The sequence below is a fragment of the Acomys russatus genome, chromosome 10 (assembly GCF_903995435.1).
Source record: "Acomys russatus chromosome 10, mAcoRus1.1, whole genome shotgun sequence".
Lineage (NCBI taxonomy): Eukaryota > Metazoa > Chordata > Mammalia > Rodentia > Muridae > Acomys > Acomys russatus.
In genome coordinates, this window is record NC_067146.1 from 74,109,967 (window position 1) to 74,128,886 (window position 18,920).

Sequence of the window (18,920 nt, forward strand, 5' to 3'; positions counted from 1 at the left end):
GACGGAGGTGATGTGTGCACAACTTTATTTACTTTCTGCTAAAGTTGTTAACGCTTAAAGCTAACTTGCATAAATTTCAGCTAGGTGTGGGACCTCATACCAGTAATCCAAGCACTCAGGAGGCAGAGGAGGTAGATTTTTTTGTGTTTAAGGCCATCCTGGTCTATATAGTGAGTTCCAGGCTAGCCAGGGCTATACATGGAGACCATGTCTTGAAATCACACACACACACACACACACACACACACACACACACACACAGAGGTGGGGGAGTTTCTTAACCATATGAATTACAGTTCAATAAAACTGTTGTCAAGAGGAGGATAGCCGGAATGTTCCAGAATTCTGTGTTGTGATGAAGTAACACTGGCTTGAAGGATATGACCTGGGACACTCATGTCTGTCTAGTACAGGGGCTATTCAGGCTCTAGAGTCGGCCCTTTCCTACAGCTGAGGAAACTGAGGCACTGATGGGGAGTGACTTATTCAAGCCCACCAGAGCCACTGCTCAGGCCCCGGCTAAATGCTTCCTCCAACCCCCTGCTGGGACCAGGAATAGAGACCACACTATAGTCTGTCAGCATTAGTCGACAGCATTACTTTATTTGGAATAAGCTAATGCCAGAGCATGGTTCATAAGTCAGAAGCAGGTAAGTGGGGACTTAAGGAAGCAGGGAGCGAGCATCACAGGAGAGACAGCAGGGGATGCTTCCAACAGAGCCTGTCAGCGCTTTGAGAGATCACCACCTGCAGACAGAATTTTCAGATCGTCAAAGTGAGACTAAATGGCACAGGGCAGGGCAGTGGAAGGGGAGCCGGAGCTGCCTGAGGGAGAACTGCAGGGTAAAGCCACTCTCCACCTAGTTTGTGGTATTGTCTTCCCCACACTTGGCATATCATGTGACCTCAGTTAGTACACATCAAATATGTAACTAAACCTGCCGGGTACTTCGCAGGCTTGCCCCTCCAGAGTCCTCCCTGCAAGGTCATGTAGATGTCAAGCCCATTTAGGGGATGGTGTCATGGGTACTGAGGGCAGCACAAAAGTGAGATTTGAACCAGGTACAATTTAGTGCAAACACCCAAGCTTATGTGTAACTGGAAAGGAGAATGCTGAGGTGTGGAAAGGATGTGAATAGACTGGTAAAAACCCCTGAGAAAGAATGGGAGCCTGCGCTCGCAGGCATGTTCTTAAGGCCTCCTTAAGGAGAATTCTGACCTAGCCCTGGCTGGTCCTGCGGAGCCCCGCCCTCTCCTGGCTGGTCCTGCAGAGCCCCGCCCTCATCTCCCCAGCCAGCCCTACCCTGGCAGGCACTGCACTGGCAGCTATGGATCACTGGCAACACCACTGGCTCAGTGTGGCCATCAGGGCAATGGAGGTTCAGGATGCGAACGGGGCTGTCTGGATCCAGGCGGTAGCTACAGCAGTCACACTGGCTCTGCAGGTAGGGTTCCTGGGCAAGAGAGACGGGTTGAGTAGGAAGGGAGCCAAATGGAGTTTTCCTCCCTTCCCCTGGCTTTTCCCTTCCAGGGGAAGGGCCAAATTCCAATTGTCCTGGACTCCCAAGGTAGCCTGGGGGTGGGGGAGCATCACCACCAAGCGCCCTTCCTTGAGAAGCCCGTTCTCTTCACTCCAGCCCCAACACATCTCAACATTCAATGGATGGGTGCATCAGGGTAAGGATGGGTCTAGATGGAAATGGGCTAGTCACACATGAAACTGCCAAGAAACCCTAAGTACACAGTTGGGCTCCCAAGCACAGTGTGCAGCCCTTCTGGAGCAGAGCCTCCTGCGCCCACCAAACAGTGACTTAATTGTACCTGTCACCTTTGTCCGGCTTGTAACTCTTTCAGACATTCCTACAGTATCAAGCTCAAAAATGGCAAAGGCTATCATCTCCCGACTATTGCTTTTTTTTTCTCCTTTACTCTGTTTTAAAAGCTCCAAATGTGCCAGGCAGTGGTGGCGCACGCCTTTAATCCCAGCACTTGGGAGGCAGAGGCAGGTGGATCGCTGTGAGTTCGAAGCCAGCCTGGTCTACAAAGCGAGTCCAGGACAGGCAAGGCTACACAGAGAAACCATGCCTGAAAGAAAGAAAGAAAGAAAGAAAGAAAGAAAGAAAGAAAGAAAGAAAGAAAGAAAGAAAGAAAGAAGCTCCAAATGTGTTTTGGGAAAGCACCCCCTGAGGTCAGGGGCACTCAGGCCAGCAGCAGCACAGAACAGGGTTGAGAGGCAGCATCTTTGGGAACCACAGAGAAAGCACCACTGTCTTCGAGCACTACCTAACCTCATCTGGTAGAAACAGAAGGGAATGGCCTCAGGGTAGATGTGAAGTGCTGGATTCGGGTCTCCTCTCAAAGAGAATGCTGCCAGTAGCCTGAGTTACAACTTTCCAGGGTGGAAGCTAAGGAAGTCAGAGAGAGAGCTTGCTTCTGGGCTTCTCAGGGATTACGGATAGTACAGGGAAAGGCCAGGAGGACCTATCTATAAAAGGCCAACCCTGGGTACCTTCCTGCTGTGAGCGTGATAGGTCTCTGGCCTCAGCCACTTTCCCTCCCCAAGCCTTTCTTTGTGGGCGTCTCTGTTTGTTGGCTTAGAGAGACACAGTTGTCTGAGAGGCACACTCTGGGCATGTGTGTATACCACCGCCCTGGAGAAGGCCTCTGACATTCCTTAGCCCCAGTTCTGTCAGCTCTATAAGAATGGACTGTGTTCCTCCCAGGGTCCTCAGCTGGTGTCAAGCGCCCCCTCCCCCACCCCCTTCCCCACCCCACCCCACTGGCTAACCTGCCCCCATGGCCCTTTAAGACAGCCCCTGGCTCACCTCAGTCATGACGTTGGTACTAGACCTGCAGTGGCCACTGCAGTAGTTCACTTCTACCTGATCCAGGTGGCAGGGACCCTTGGTGAGGTTTCTGAGTTCTGTGAGGTGCCTGCAGGAGGCTGGCTCCTCCTCTGGAGGTGAGGGGGTAGCATCAAGACAAAGGAAGAGGTTATGACTAAGGGGTGGGGTGGGGTAAGGGGGGGACGCTTAAGTAAAGACATGTGAGGGCAGAGCCTGGCATGAGGAAGCCACTCTGATCCCCGTGCAGGCAAGCCTGGGGACAGTGGGAGCATGGCAGGCTGGGTGTGAGAGTGTGAGGCAGAAAAGGTGCAAGCCAGGGAAAGGCATCGGGCAGGCACTCATCCGCTCCATACCCCGTGTGTCCTGTTGGCAAGTGGGACAGCAGCGCCCTGGCTCCTGCACCATCACTTCACCCTACAGAGAGCCATGCACGATTCACACAGGAGGACATGCCATCACCCCACACTGCCTGCCCAGAGACCCCCCCAAGGCCAGCCATGAAGGGAAGGCACGAGGGGAGTTGCCAAGAAGGCTACAGGACCACAGAATACCTGAGCGCAGGTGAGGGCTGGGCAGTCTTGAGAGCAGACACTCCTCCCGCGGAAGCAGTGGCAGCTCTCACAGGCCTCCTGCCATTTAGATCCAGGCTGCAGGGGAGAAAAAAACCGTACTTGGTCTCTCTGTGTTTTCTTTTCTTTAAGATTTTTTGTTTTGTTTTGTTTTTGTTTTTTGAGACAGAGGGTTTCTCTGTATAGCCTTGGCTGTCCTGGACTCACTATGTAGACCTTTTTATTTTTAAACTCCGTCTGCCTGCGTGCATGCGCACAAGTGCTTAAGGACCCCAGAAGAGGGCTCAGACCCCCTGAGCTGAAGTTACAGGTGGTTGTGAGCCACCAGATGTGGATGCTGGGAACTAAGCTCAGATCCTCTGCAAGAGCAATGCATGCCCTTAGCACTTTCTCCTTAGCCCCCACCCCCACCCCCTATATCTAGTATAACACCTCAATTCTAAATCCAGCCTGGGATTTCCAGCCAGACAACCGGCCTAGGACTGGAGTCTATCTGGGAGAATTCAGTCAGGGGGATTTCAACCCAGGGCCAGTTGGGTCCTGAGAGGGCAGAGCCTGCCTGTCACTGCAGGACGGGAAATAGGGAGCCAAATGAAGAACAGCTAGAGATCAGTCATGGGGCGGACTTGGACAAAAAAAAGGAGCTGGTGTCTCACCAAGTGGAGACTCCCGTGGTGCCAACATTCGCAGTGGTCTTCGGGAACACAGAGACCCGTCTGGCTGCGGAAGTGCCCTGGCTGACACACACAGCCTGGATCGCGTGCCTTAGTGCAGTTGCTCCAAGCCAGCGTCAGGTTCATTTCCGGGCACGTCTTCTCGCAAGCGCCCAGCTCCCCAGGGGCGACATGCTGCCATATTTCCCCAGGGGGGCACTCTGCAGGAAGACCACCCACTTGCTGCCTCTGTCAACTCTGGATCCATCCTAGAGAGGCCGCCCCACTAGACACTCTTCAAGTTCTTCCCCTCCGACCCTATGCTGTCTCCTGGCTCTGGCAGCCATCTACTAGCCATGCCTCTCCCTCGGATCTACTCATCAAACACTGGGCCCAGACAGATCTCACCCTATAACCAACTCTGTCCACCTTACCTCTGCATCCCCAGTACCCTGTCACGTCCTAAGGGTGCTTGCCAGAAACTCAGAGTCAGTCTCCTGTCTTTACTTGTTCTGGTGACTATCCCACCTTTACTCCGCAGCCAGGCTCGGTGCTTCGGAACTTGCCAAGCCTACGTCTGAGTCCACAGATGCCAACGTGGCAAAGGTGGGCAACACCAGAAGTTGGATACTGAAGGTCTGGGGTTTCTCAAGCCAGATTCTTCCTTTCTGCTCTACCCCTGGATCTCAGGGGGAAGCACTCTTTCACTTCTGGGCCTCACTCATATAGCCTGGCTCAGCGTCCACATACTACTGGTAAATATTATCATGAATAGAAAAGACACACAGGGTGCTGGGAGATTGCAGAGTAGGTAGGGAAGGGGTCCGTGTGGACAAGAAGCAGGCATTTCCTGAAGCAAGAAGCTTAGCCTGAGTTGGAGGTAGGGCCCTGTTTCCCTGAGCAGTCTTGGCCTTGGAGGGACAAGGACGGCCATGTCTCACCCTGACAGTCGGTGAGGGAGCAGATGAAGGCTCCACCTTCACAGGTGCTGAGAAGACAGAAGCAACTGCTCAGAGGCCCCCTGGCCCTCCTCATTCTCAACAACCCTGCCCTCCACCCAGGCTCCAGGCCCTCACCAGTGTGTGCAGTTCCAGGTGAGCACAGTCCCTGGGGGCAGTTCCCGGGCCTGATCTTCCAAAGGTAGGGTGAGGCCCCAAGGCAGGGAAAGCTGGGTGCAGGGGCAGGCAGCAGGGGGGATGCACGTGCCGTTGTGTAGCAGCTGAGGCAGATAGTTTTAGTTACACTTGGATACAGCCCCATGCCTCCCCAACCGCCTCCCCACCGCCCTCACTCCTAGAAACTAGAACCCAGCGGTCAGACTCACCTGTCCCCCAGGGCAGCCACAGCCAAGCTGGCAGGGTTCCCGCACACAGATGGTGCCAGGCTGCAAGTGAGAGCAGAGGCTTGGGCACAAAGTGGCGCAGGTCCTGAGCACCTGCCCAGGTGGGCACTCTGGGAAACATATATACGCAGTCAGAAGGACACTTGCAGGTTACAGAGGGCCTCTTCTATCTGCTGCATGGGCCAGCAAAAATGGAAGGCTGTGCAACCCCAGGCCCAGGGCACTCACCAGGGCAGGCCTGCAGGTTACACTCTTGCCATTGCTGCATGTCCAGGGCGTGGCATGGTACACCCTCAGGACGTTCCTCGCAGGCCCTGTGGCGCACCATGGTGCCCCCACCACAGGCAGCTGAGCACTTGCTCCAGGATGACCAAGGTCCCAGGGCTGGACACTCAAGGTATGGACATAACAGGGACCCATTGATGCATGTGCTGTGGACGAAGTGTGTATGTGCCCCAGGGATCAGGCACCAAATTGTGACAGACAGCTCTAATTCTCCAGCAGTGCCCATCACCCACCCAAAGCCCTTGGCCTGGCAACATACCAGTTATGGCAGTCCATCTGGACCACCTGTGACGGGGCCAGCTCCCACGAGGCATTGGCACTGGGCAGGCCACAGCGGCAAGAGGAGATGGGCACACAGTGTCCATCCTGTACCAGCCGACCCGGGGGACATCGGCAGCCTGCAAAGGGCAAGCAAGAGTTAATGCTTCAAAAAGCCTTAAAAGTAGAAGGACAATTTACTATTAAGGAGGAGGAAGGGCCCAGGAGAAAAGGAGGGAGCATGGAGGAAAGGAATGAGGAGAAAATGGTGAAAATATAGCACACGCATGTGTGAAAATGTGACCCCATTAGCTTGTACAATCAATACATGCTAATAAAAAGTTATCAAATCCAGTGTTTGGGACAAGGTTTACATAGTGGGTCCCTCCAGCAGCTAGACTGGGTCCCAAGCTTGCTCTCGCGCCCTGGCCACTCATGGGAGACACCTCTGTGCTCTTCTATACAGCAGTTTGTTTTGAGACAGGATCTTGCTGTGTAACCTAGGCTGGGCTCGAACTCACTATATATCCCAGGCTAGCCTCAAACTCATGGCAATCCTCATGCCTCAGGCTCTCAAATGTTAGGATTTACACATGTGTGCCACCACAGCTGGCAACCCAGCAGGTTTTGCTGGAGCCCGCTAGGAAAAACTAAAAGTGGTTGCCGGAAGTAACCCAAGGACTTGCTTTCCTGCACTGTCATGATCTAACCTTTCCCCTACTCCACCCCTGCCCCTGTAGAGAAGAGGGGCCTGGACAACCGGATTCCCCAGGCCAGACTGTGGGAGGCCAAACCTGGGCTGCAGGGTCCCTGTAGACACTGAACACCATCCCAGAGATCAGCACAACTGCGAGGGCATTGGTTAGCGCAGTCACGGGTAAACACAGTGTCCCGGGTCTCACAGCTCTCTCCTGGGGTCCAGAAGTAAAAGTCTGTGCTAGAGGAACTCTTGCCCACCCCCTGCCCCTCCAGCAGACACTCTCTTCCACTGTAAGCCACCGGGGCCAAGGCAATGATTCCCATCAGGGGCCATTCCAACATTCTAGTCACCATAACCTTGGGATGCTGGGATACTGGCTACCTGGGCAAGATCCCGTATTGCAACTTTCTGTTTGAGCCCATGGTCCACGGCATGCTCCACCAGAGGTGTCTCTTGCCCCTCTCCAGCGCAGCTTGAATCCTCCACTGCAGGGCACTTGGCAGGGACTCCAAGAGCCCCAAGGGCTCCATTGGCATGTATCTGGGGACAGGAAAAATAAAAATGGAAATCAGTGACTCAGGCTTACCTGCCTCAGGCATTTACCCAGGCCTTGTCTTCTCCTCCCTCTGCAATAAAGCACCCAAGGCCTTGTAACTGCTACCAGGACCCCACCACCACCACCACCACCATGCCTCAAATCCAACAGGCCCCAGAGACAAGCAGGAGGCTTAGCAGGTTGCCTTGCACCTTACAAAGCAACTGAAACAAAGCCCCGCAGCCAGCATGCCAACCCCATCCTGTCTGCTGGCCTGTATCCCTCCTTTACCACTACAGGCTCCAGGGTGAGGGCAGAGGCGCTCCTGGCTGAGGGGCACAGTGCAAAATGCAGGGTCTCCGGCCCAGGGCCTCCCTGTCTCGGGGTCCAAGCAGAGGCGGTGCCGGTACTGCTCAGAAGCCAGCAGGGTGACTGAGGTTGGAGGGAGACCTGATGTGTTCAGAGGCCACCGCCTCTCTAGGGATGTCCTGGAGGCAGGGGCCAAGGCACTTCGGGGCAGACAGGGTCCACAAGGTGACCACTCTGACCATCCAGTTAGAGGCAGAAGACCTAGAAGGGCAAAGGGTTCCTGCTGGTCTCGGGGACTTTTTAACGCAGAGAGCCCATTGTGCCATCAGGAAGAGCTCAGAGCCATGACCAGAAGGAGCAGTGAGTAGGAAAGTCTAAGAAAGACGGCAGGGCAGGGCAGGGCAGGGCAGGGCAGGGCAGGGCAGGACACTATTTGTCTAGGACTGTCCCGGCTTTAGCAAACTCCAAGTCCCAAATGTCCCTAGGCCCGGGCTAACAGGGACAGTTCTCTCAAGCCAGGATTACCTTTGCACCCTTGGCTGGAACACCGCAGCTCTCCACTCTGACATACACTGTGGGAAGGGTGCATCAGGGCATCAGGGTGGGCTTTGGGAAATGGGAGTCTGCTGAACTGTGTATGGCTCATGAACTTGATCAAGAGCTGGGCGCTCTGGTGCAAGCTGACAGAGCTGTAAAGTTGGGCCTCTTGGGGCCACCTGCCCTCAGGTTGGACTGGTCCGAATAGGCTCAGCCTGCCTTCTGCTGAGTCAAAATGCCCTTGGCCCACCCCCATTTCTAGCCTTCTACCCTACCTTTTCCACTCTCACTCACCATTCCTTACAGCCTAACCGCAGGTGGTCCCCAGGGGCCAGCATCACCCTAGCTCCCTCTCCTGTGGTATGCCAGCAGTTACACTGCTCTGGGAGTATGCAGCCCCCAGCCTGCTCCAGCAGGCCCTGTGCAGAAGGGAAAAATCAGGACTATGAAAGGACCACTGTCTCCTATGTGTCCTGCACCGCGCTAGCTTCTAGCAGTGCACATGTGTATTGCTGAGCCCATGTGTGGGATGGTGACAAGGTGGGGGAGAGATTCCCAGCATGGAAGTGATGTGGTCCTAGAGAGAGGGGGATGGGGTGGAGAGTTGGGAAGAGCATCCACTTGTAGTCCCTATGGGTGTCCTAGAAAGGGGAATGGGGGGGGGGATGTGAGTAGACCATCCATTCCTGAGTGTCTCACCAGCTTCTGGAACCCACCTGGGGGCAGTAGCAGCCAGGCTGGCAAGGTGGCAGGTCCTGGCAGAGCCGACGGCTCAGATGTGTGGCACACAGCCCAGCACAGGGGGAGCCACATGACTGGAACTCAAAGGGAGGTGGGCAGCTGTCCTCTGAGGGGAGGAAGAGGAGTGGTGGTAGAGGAACAGCCCACAGACACATCTCCCCACACAACCAAGAACACACCACATGGTCCCAGTGACACCGTTAAGAGGTCAATTGGTGACAGATAGGACAAGACTGTCCTTCTGTTGCCTGTCAGAAAGACCAGCACCCCCAACCCTTCCTCCTGGCTCCAGCTTAGCTCATGTGCCCCCAGAAAGGACTGTGATGACTGAGCCCCAGGATCCAGGAAGCTGTATGGAAGAGGGACTGTGGGAGTCAGAATTGTGGTGGCTGTTCCAGGGATAGGTAGGTAGGGCACAAAGGGACAAGATGAGGGGCAGCTTTAACAAAAAATAGGCAAGATACTCTGCCTCTGAGGGAGTGACAAGGGGATAAAAAAACACAGTGGAGAATGCACTCTGGTGTCCCATATTTGACCACGTCCCCTTGGTGGGAATGCCTGGTGACACTCAGAGGAAGGATAAGCAGCCTACCAAGATGAGACTTCATAGCCTATGATCATATAGTGGAGGAGGAGGTCCTTCTCATTCACAGACATAGGGGAGGGGAATACGGTGAAGGCGGGAGGGAGGGAGGAATGGGAGGATACAAGGGATGGGATAATAGTTAAGATGTAATTTGAATAAATTAATTAAAATTTTTAATTAAAAACAAAACCACGGTGAAGCCAGCAGCTGTCAGGCAGGAAATCACAGATATTGTGAGGATTGTAGTTAGTGAGTGGGACAAAGGAAGCATGACTGAGAAAGAGTCAGTGCAAACCCTAGGCATTTGTACCGTGGTCTGCAGGAGGATGCATGTCATTGCCCCCCACTCATCTCCTTGACCTCTCATTCCTGGGCCTTACCTGAGCAGTTGCCAATGGCACATGGCCGGAAGTGGCCATCCAGACGTGTACAAGGGGAGCCCTCTCCAGCCCGGCCAGGTGCCGACACCTGGTGTCGGTAACGCTGCTGTACCAGGACCTTACAAGAGCAGCGTGTCCAGCTGCTCCAGTCACTCCATGTGCAGTCCTCTAGAGATGGGCAGGGATGTAGGCTGGGGGCTCCCACAGCCTGTGCCCACACCCACCTCTGCCTAGCTGGGACCTCCCACCTCATCCCCTGTGCCCACACCCATCCCTGCCTTAGCTGGGGACTCCCACCTCATCCCCTGTGCCCACACCCATCCCTGCCTAGCTGGAAAAGGGAAAGAGGAAGCCATGGGTTCTGAAAGGCCCTGCTGGGTGGATCCTCTCAAAGTAGGCAAAGAGAGCAAGATGACAAAGAGCGCGCTAAAGGGCATAAAGTAAGATGTTGTGGAGGGGATATAGGGACAGCTCAGAGAAAGAACCTGGCCCAAGCAAACATTTATTCCCTGAATTTTCCAAGGAAGAAACGCAGGGGAACAGCTCACCCTGGCAGGGCCCTGGGTAGCAGGCCTGGGTGTCCAGGCGTGAGAATGTGCCATTACATGTGGAGTCTTCTTTGGTTGGTAGACAGGTACAAGACCCAGATCGGGAGGCTAGGCCTGTGCCACAGCTGCGGGAACAGGGTCCCCATGGTCCCCAGGAGCAGGTCTCTAGCAGCTGCAGGCATAGCTGCTGCCCACAATGCTGGGTCTGGGTGTCGGGGCCCTGGCAAGGTAGGCTGCCGTGCTGAGAGGCCGATACGACACAAGATCGAGTGCGAACCTGACTTCCACCTCCACATGAGACAGAGCAGTGGGACCAGGAAGACCACAGTGTCCAGCCTCCGGGCACTGCAGGAGGCAAGGGGAGGTTAGAGTAGTGAGTGAGGGGTAGTAAAGAGCCAGAGGTTAGGTTGGGATCCCAGTGGCACAGAGGGTGCCATTGTGGGACAGGAGGGGGGGGGGGATAGAGAACATATAAGAGATGGCCTATAAGACATAAAGTCAGTAAAGGGGTGCTGAGGTGGGAGATGGGATAAAAACCAAACCTGCACACTCAATGTCTTTGCAGACCACTCCCTCTGGAGTGCAGGAGCTTAAAAAAAAAAAAAAAAAGAGCCTGGATTCAGGGTCTTGCTATCCAGCAAGACAGTGGGTCACCCCTTCCTGGACTGTGCTTACCACTTCTGGCACTCTCCTTGCAGCCAGTTGTCCCCCAGGGCACGGAGGCGGGCTTCGTGTAGACACAGGGGTGGGCAGGGTGCCTCAGGGCAAGGTTGGCTCTGTGACTGTTCCTTCTGACACTCCGGAGCCCAGGAGCCTGATGTGGAGGACCTGGGCATGGCCAGGGACAAAGGAGGGGACAGACAATGCATGCCCTACATGACCCTTCTGGCTTCGGGGGTGGGGGGGGAAGGTCCAGGGTAAACACAAGGGTGGCTCAGAAAAGGCCTAAGTGACCAGCAAAAACTAGGCAGGACACAGGATGGAGCAACATCACTGATGAAAGCAAGAAGATCCAGGAATTCTGTCCAGAGAAGGACATGCCAGGCAAGAGACCCTTTGTCACCCAGCTCCATACCTAAAGCGACTCCGTTGCCCTTGAGGTCCACATGAGTGACTACAGGGACTCCAGGCAGACCAGTGGCTCCAGGCACAGTGGGCAGGAGGTGGGCAGGGCTGAGCAGTGCAGGAGAGTTGCCCAGCCTGACAGGAACAGTTGTTGCAGGCATCCTGATGCTGGCTCCCTGGGGCCCACCTGCGGCCCTGGGCATCTGTGCATTCACAGTACCCAAACTGGCACACAGCCACCATCCTGCTCCAGAAACCCTGTGGGAGACGCAGCAGGTTGATGCTGGTATCTAGACCACACACCTCTTTTCCCACTGAGCTACCCTGAGGTGCCAGAAGGGTCTCTAGCATGTACCTTCAGAGCAGCGACAGCCCAACTGGCAGGCCTCGTCCTCCTTACAAATGACTCCCTCCTGCAGGTCTGAGCAGCTGTGGGGGCAGCGGTTGGCACAGCTCACCAGCTCCATGCCTGATGGGCAACCTTCCTCTGTTGGGGTGGGGTGGGGTGGGGTGGGGTGGGCGGGGAAAAGCTCAGTGTCAGGAGATCCTGGGTGCCCCAAGACCCCTGTGGTTTGAATAGATATGCATCCCATAGACTCATGTGTTTGAATCCTTGGCCTATGGGGAGGGACCTATGGGGAGGGGCGTGGCCTCGTTGGGGGAAGTGCATCACGATTGGGGCGGGCTTTGAGGTCTCCTATGCTCAGGCTCTGCTTGCTCAGTGTGTAGTCTCCTTCTGCTGCCTTCAGATCATCAAGAGGTAAAGCTCTCAGCTCCTCCAGCACAGTGTCTGCCTGGTTCCTGCAGTGCTTCTCACCATGATTATGATGGACTAAACCTTTGAAACTGTAAGCCAACCTCAATTAAATGTTTTTTCTTTCTTTATTTTTTTTTTAATGAAGTTCTTTCTTTTTTAGAGATTTATTTATTTATTTATTATACAGTATTCTGCCTGCATGTGCGCCGCACCCCGGAAAAGGGCACCAGATCTCATTGTAGATGGTTGTGAGCCACCATGTGGTTGCTGGGAATTGAACTCAGGACTTTTGGAAGAACAGACAGTGCTCTTAAGCTCTGAGCCATCTCTCCAGACCCATGTTTTTTCTTTATAAGAGCTGCCTTGGGGGGCTGGAGAGATGGCTCAGTGGTTAAGGGTACTGACTGCTCTTCCAGAGGTCCTGAGTTCAATTCACAGCAACCAAATGGTGGCTCACAACCATCTATATAATGTGATCTGGTGCCCTCTTCTAGCCTGAAAGTGTATATGCAGGGAAAGCACTGTATACATAATAATAAATAAATAAATCTTTTTTTTTTTTTTTAAATCTTAAAAAAAAAAAAAAAAAAGAGTTGCCTTGGTCATGGTGTCTCTTCAGAGCAATAAAACCCAAACTAAGACAACCCCTCTCTCTTTCCTATCAGTGATTCCTAGAGCCTCCAGGGTCCATCCTCCCCCACCCCATATTAGTATGAACTGAAACATTAGGGGCTTGGCAGAGCCCTGGAGTTAGGTTAGTCTAAGTACACAGAGAGCTCCTCTCACTTTGCATAAGTTCTCAGGACCTAGCTGGGCATCCAACACATGCTGGTGACGGTAGACTACATTTGTGCGGCTCAGAAGCTAACATTCTCAGCTGGTGGCTCATGGCCCTGGTCTGAAATGAGAGGCAGTGTGCAGTGTGAATGGCCATCTCCTGACAGAGATGAGTCCTGGAGTAACCAAGACCCTTAAGGCTGGGAGCACTGAAAAGACGGGCCGAAGCTAAGAGAGGAGGGAGGAAGGGTTCAATTATAGTCTCTGGTTCAGTTTACATCTGGGAGAACCATATACACCCTGTCACACTGCAGGCTCTCAGAAGCTTTGCCTGGGCTAGGTGGGTTCTCCAGCAGCTAAGAGGTCAGGAAAGACTGGGAAGATGTGCTATGGACGAGCCTGGTAGGTGGCAGATCTTTGCATCTCATCCTCAGCCACAAATGACCTAGATACTCATAGGATGTCCCTGCTTGGTACCCATACCCAGCCATCCCTTCCCTGAAGATTTCTGCTTTCCTAAGTAGCCCGCAAAGTAGCAGCCTGCCTCCCTCTCCATCCCATGGGTATAGTGTAAGGAAGTTAGAGGTGGGGGTGGAGAGAGCTTTGCAGGATTAAGCTCAGTAGGCAGGAAGTGGCTGTCACCACTGCAGTACCACACGGCATGGAATTGCAGGACCGGATGTGGTGCCTCTCCCCAACACAGGCTGCTCCCCCATTCTTGGGTGGTGGACTTGAGCAGCTTCTGCTTCTCAAGGATCGGCCCCCTCCACAGCTGCGGTCACACCAGGACCAGGGACTCCAGCGGGACCAGCCCCCAGGCACTGTAAAGACGAAAATAAGCTCCATCAGGGTTTGGCTCCAGCAGGGGGTCCCATGTACCCCATGAGCCAGGGGATGATCGTGTCCCCGATCAGGAAGGCTAAATGCAAAGCATCAGAGCTTCTCAGGGGTGTGGTGAGGCAGGAGCTTGAAGCATACCACTCTGTCCCTAGCTCCCCTCACCTGGACAAGCACGCAGGTTGCAGAAGCGGCGCTCCTGGTAGGCAGTCAGGATGTCAGGGCACCAGTGTCCACCAGGCCCAGGAGGGTGATACGCTCGTAGTCGGCGCTGCTGACCTACCCCACAGCTGCGGGAGCAAGATCCCCATGGGGCCCAGGATGTCCAGGAACAGTTCTCTGACACACAGTCAGGACCAGGGCACAGGGGCAGCCCTGCGGGATGAGAAAGATCTGGAGCCAGCAGAACCTGCCCCAGGCTCTTCTTCCTGCCCCCAGGCAATCCTTCCTGCCCCTGCTCAGGCTCAGGTTTCATCACCTGGGCCAGCTGTGGCCTCCTCCACACCCAGGGGCTCCTGTTCTGCATCAGATACTGATGGGTGTATGTGGTTTAGGCAGCTGAGTCAATGTGCCTTTTCCCACAGGGGACAGAAATCCCTGACTCATGGGGCTGCTGAGGGATGAGGAACAACACCACAGAAAGTGGTTTGCGCGCCCAATATGCATCAGGACTGAGGAGCCTGCTAGAACTTGGCAGAGCTCAGAGCAGCTATTAGGGCTGGTAAAGCAAACAGGAGGCCTAGGGTCGGTCAGACACTGATCTGAGATTAGATTAGGTCCCTAGATTGTCCCAGGGGGAATCAATGTTGAGCTCTAGGTGAGGGTTTGAATGAACTGGTTGAAGGCTGTGATTATAGCCTCAGGGTTGAGCCCCCGGAGTCATACCTGTACATGAGGGTAGGTTGCACGGACGCTCTTGTGAGGAGCGCCCCACTGTACAGTTAGCCAAGCAGAGGCGTGTGCGGCTACGCCATGCCGGGTGAGCAGGGTCTGTGCAGCTGTGGGAACAAGGAGACCATGGGGACCATAGGCCCCAGCCACCTGTGGGAAGGAGAAGTGGAAAAAAGAGTGTTGTGGCCTTTCCAATTAGTCAGCAAGGCTCTCCAGCCTCTCCAGGGAGTAGGGATGGGCAGGAAGGCTTGCTCTTTCCAGAGAAAGGCCATATAGGAGAGGTGCAGGGAGACTCAAGGCTACCTGCAGGACCTGTCACGGGCTCCACAGTGGCTCTTGCAGTCCCTGTGTAAAAGGAGACTCTGCTCAGAAGTGTTTTGGGGTTCTGCAATGTGCCCCACCAGCATTACACACACACAGTATAGAACATCTGGTAAGACCTCTGGGAGTGCTGGCTGAGAGGTATTGCATGAAAAGAAGGAAAATCCAGAGATACCAGCAGGAGAGGACAAAGGCAGGCTGAGCCATACCTGGCCAGGCAGGTGTCTGCCTAGCTCCTTCCTGTTTCCCTTACCAGGGCATTCCAGGCTGAAGCAGTATTCCAGGTCCTGAAGGGACCCACGGCAACCCAGTCCACCAGGAACAAGTGTGGGATGCACACATTGGCGGGTACGGGTGCGGGTACCCAGCCCACCACAAGAGTGGGAACATGGGCTCCACATGCCCCAGGGACCAAAGCTGCCGTTGAACCTGGAGCATCCCTCCAGAGAGCAAGACAGCTTCCCATGAACACAGGAGCTGGGAAAACACAAGCATGAGGTGCCAGGCAAAGTGGCTAAGAAGGTGCATCCAGGCAAGAGGACAGAACTCAGGGTTCCCTGTCTTCACCCACTGATCCCTCCTTTGGCTCCCCCCCCCCCACACACACATCCTAGCCCAGTCCCCACCTTGGAGGTTCCCTTACCAGTTTCCGCAGACTGTGTGGAGTATCTGGCCTGGCTGAAGCTCATCTCCAGGTCTAAGGGTCTGGCCCTCAGCTCCCAGGAGGGCTGGGTAGGACCCGGGGACATTGCTGGCCACCCCAAGCCCCTGCAGCAGCAAGACTGTCAACACACAGGGGCACTCCTGGATGGGTGAAGAGAAGGAGACAGTGACCTCTCCCAGAATGCTTCCTACCACTGGGTAGCTGTGTACAGCCTCTGATGAGACTTGGGGATAGCAGGAGAGAGGGCCTCAGCCTCAGGAGGCACTTCCTAGTACACATAGGACCAAGGGCCTGAGAGTCAGCCATCTTCTTATACAGAAAAGTTAGATGGACACAGGCAGGCATTGGCAGGGGCTCCGGTGAGGCAGAGAAAGTCCTGCCAGGAATCAGAGGAGCCTAGATGTGTCAGTGTGAGTCCAACGCTGGTGGTCAATGACCTCCTGACCTTGGAGCAGCCCTTCCTCCTTTGGACTCAGTGTCATCATCTCTTAGCAAATGGGGCCAGGAAGCATCTCAGGTTCTGGCTGGCGGAGGCCACCAGAATTAGGGATAGAATCCTGGAGCATCTATGTTGGGTTCGGTGGAGCAGAGGGAACACCTGCCTGCCATCTGTCCCCACAGCTGGAGACAGGGACCTGGGGCCAGGTAGTATGAAGGTGTGGGGGTCCTTTCCTCACCACGGCATGGCAGGGAAAAGAGGGGTCATGAAGATCCACAGCCCCTGACATAGAGGACAAGGTTGGTGGTCCATGTGCCATGGGCGGCTATGGGAGCCCAGCAGGAAACTGCCTTTCACTGCCAGGACGACTGAGTGCCATAGTCAGAGCGGTACAGGGCAGCATGTGATCATGGTGGGTTAAAACTCTCACAGGTGGCCTTGACCTAGGAGTTCAGCTTGGAATACGTCCCTAGGCAGCACGTGGCCCCTGGGAAACCAGGGACCCCCTGTGTAGTTGCCTCACTTCTACCTCCCTTTCTGGGCCCCTAATCTGATACCCTGTATCAAGCAGCAAAGCCCTCTAGGGTTTAAGCGCTGCTTAAGGTCCCAGATTCCTTGGTGGCAGTGAACTGCCAGATGCCGGGGACAGAGGGCACAGCCTCCGGCTCCTGGCCGGCTGAGTTCTCACCTTGACACAGGCCAAGTGGTGCTGAAAGGTGCCCTCGGGACAGTGGCATCCCTCCTCACAGCTCTCAGAGAAGCAGGCCACCTGTCCTGTGATGTGAGCGCAAGAGAAGGGGCACCCCTCGCCGGGCTGGCATTCACGGTATAATCGGCCCGCTGGACAGCCTGTCTCTGAGACAAGCACGGAGTCAGTGGCCTGTCTGACATCCTGTCCTCACTGCCTACCTCTGTGTCCACCTTCTTTATGGCCCAAAAGTCATAGTGTTCATCCCCTTTGCTGTGTCCCTTCCCCAAAGGCTCCTCCATGATCTGGCTGTTTCCTCCTTTGCTTGTTCATGGCTAACAAGGGAAGAGTGGGTAACAAAGAGAGAGGGAGGGAGAGAGGGAGAGAGGGAGGGAGGGAGGGAGGGAGGGAGGGAGGGAGGGAAGGAAGAGGGAAAGGGAGAGAGAACTCTACAGGCACTCAGAGCCAGGGTCAAGGGACCTGATAGGACTCAAGACTAAAGGATCATTGGGTAGAAGATGGCTGGACTCACCTCTGCAGACCTGGATGTGGCAAGCTCGGCTCTGTCGAGCCAGACCAGGGCAGGGGGGCCGGGCACAGTGCCTGGAACGTAGCTGCTCCCCTCCCCCACAGGAGACACTGCATTTCTCCCAGGGCCCCCAGGAGTTCCACATCCCAGGACCAGGGCAGCTGGGCACCTCATGGCACTGGAAGACACCTGCCACACAGGTGCTGGGGACAAGGAATGGGACTTCAGCCACAGGGCCTGGTCCACCTCCCTAAGGGCACACTCCCATCCCACTTACCAGTTGTCACAGGGCCCTGTCACCACCTCTCCAGGTTCAAGACTCTCCCAGGAGCTGAGTGTGGACCCTACTGACCGGCTCTGGTTCTCAGGAATCCCTGAAGGTCACAGGAGTAAGGGTGGAGACTACAGACAGCACAACACATCCCAACCGCCCCCCCAATCCTACACTCCTGCATTATAGAGCCCTCCCAACATTACCCACATCCTAAAAAAAGGAAATGGGAACTCTCTAACCTGGTGTAGCCCAGGGCATGGGAAATGCAGGACTTCCAATTCCCAACCTCTAGCCTGGACCTGGGCCCCACGGGTGAAGATGCAGAACCAGACAGAGCGGTGCTGCCGCTCAACACTCACCGGGCTGCTGGGGGAAGGGGGGACAGCAGGGAGGAGAGCAAGGGAGGGAGGTACCACTGACCCATGGCTCTAGGCTGGAAGTGGCAGTGACAGTCATCTGGGAGCATGCAGAGCCCATCCTGGGAGAGCTGGCCTGGGGGACACCCACAGCCAGACTGGCAGCTCGCTGAGCCTGGCTGGCATGTACTGCTGCGGGACAGGTCCTGGCAGGAGTGAGGACAGGGCTGCCCACAAGGTAAGAGTTCCTGGCCCCCTCCACAGTCTAGGGAGAGAGAGTGGGTGGGTGGGGGGAAGCATTAAGGAGCTACTCCAAGAGGTAAGAGCTTTGTTATGCCTACATTGACCTGACACCGCACCCAGAACTACAGGCAAGTAGCTTGAGGCTACCCTTTGAACAGTTCATGTGGTTGTCAGAGTCAACGTTAGCATTCCTCTAGACCCCTACCCAACGCCTCCCAAAGCCTTCACCTGTGCACAGGGCAGAACTGTTCCAACAAGGGCGACTCTGTTGGTGGCCCCCAGGACAAGGCCTGCCTCCATCAGAGACGGGTGGATGGCTGCACAGCCGATTCCGATGGGATCGCCCCAGGCATGCATCACAGGGGGACCATGGCCCCCAAGGGCTCCAGGCTCCATCCACTGCACCAAGGAGACAGAATCATGTCTCTTGGGAGCCCCAGGAGGCCTTAGGTTATCAGGATGAGAACATATATTTGGAGCTTCCAGGACAGGGGCACAGGCCTCGTGGGAGAGAACATCACACCTGGGCATGCAGTGAAGTTAGGGCAGGCCTCCATCTGATGCTGCACTCCTGTTTCCCCTGCCTCCTCAGGGCATGGGGCACCCCCATGCTGGGGAGCAGGGCAGACACAGGCCCTGGAGCGGGTCCTTGTTTGGCCCCTGCAGGGCTGGGAGCATGCTGTCCACTCTGACCATAGGCACCAGCCTCCAGGCACTGTGAATGGTAGGGTAGGCATTGGGTGTAGCTCATATAATCCTGAGGCCACTATCCTCTCCCACCCTGCAAGCT

At 55.2% G+C, this 18,920-nt stretch overlaps 1 protein-coding gene across 1 annotated transcript in view; it reads right to left on the reverse strand.

Moving 5' to 3' along the window:
• Positions 1 to 604: 604 nt before the first annotated feature.
• The window catches only part of LOC127194187 (SCO-spondin-like), a 58,940-nt gene continuing 40,624 nt past the window's right edge, over positions 605 to 18,920 (reverse strand). Inside the window, 36 exon segments of the mRNA XM_051151510.1 lie at positions 605 to 747; positions 1,304 to 1,454; positions 2,826 to 2,956; positions 3,200 to 3,260; positions 3,398 to 3,493; positions 4,072 to 4,289; positions 5,010 to 5,056; positions 5,145 to 5,287; positions 5,393 to 5,520; positions 5,639 to 5,841; positions 5,955 to 6,093; positions 6,748 to 6,864; positions 7,035 to 7,193; positions 7,480 to 7,758; positions 8,023 to 8,069; positions 8,329 to 8,453; positions 8,751 to 8,881; positions 9,742 to 9,909; positions 10,290 to 10,634; positions 10,832 to 10,878; positions 10,965 to 11,117; positions 11,365 to 11,576; positions 11,578 to 11,612; positions 11,710 to 11,841; positions 13,542 to 13,709; positions 13,891 to 14,100; positions 14,611 to 14,766; positions 14,920 to 14,961; positions 15,191 to 15,414; positions 15,581 to 15,741; positions 16,729 to 16,895; positions 17,261 to 17,460; positions 17,535 to 17,631; positions 17,952 to 18,152; positions 18,359 to 18,529; positions 18,654 to 18,845. Coding sequence (XP_051007467.1) covers positions 725 to 747; positions 1,304 to 1,454; positions 2,826 to 2,956; positions 3,200 to 3,260; positions 3,398 to 3,493; positions 4,072 to 4,289; positions 5,010 to 5,056; positions 5,145 to 5,287; positions 5,393 to 5,520; positions 5,639 to 5,841; positions 5,955 to 6,093; positions 6,748 to 6,864; positions 7,035 to 7,193; positions 7,480 to 7,758; positions 8,023 to 8,069; positions 8,329 to 8,453; positions 8,751 to 8,881; positions 9,742 to 9,909; positions 10,290 to 10,634; positions 10,832 to 10,878; positions 10,965 to 11,117; positions 11,365 to 11,576; positions 11,578 to 11,612; positions 11,710 to 11,841; positions 13,542 to 13,709; positions 13,891 to 14,100; positions 14,611 to 14,766; positions 14,920 to 14,961; positions 15,191 to 15,414; positions 15,581 to 15,741; positions 16,729 to 16,895; positions 17,261 to 17,460; positions 17,535 to 17,631; positions 17,952 to 18,152; positions 18,359 to 18,529; positions 18,654 to 18,845 — 5,279 coding nt within the window. The 3' untranslated portion in view covers positions 605 to 724.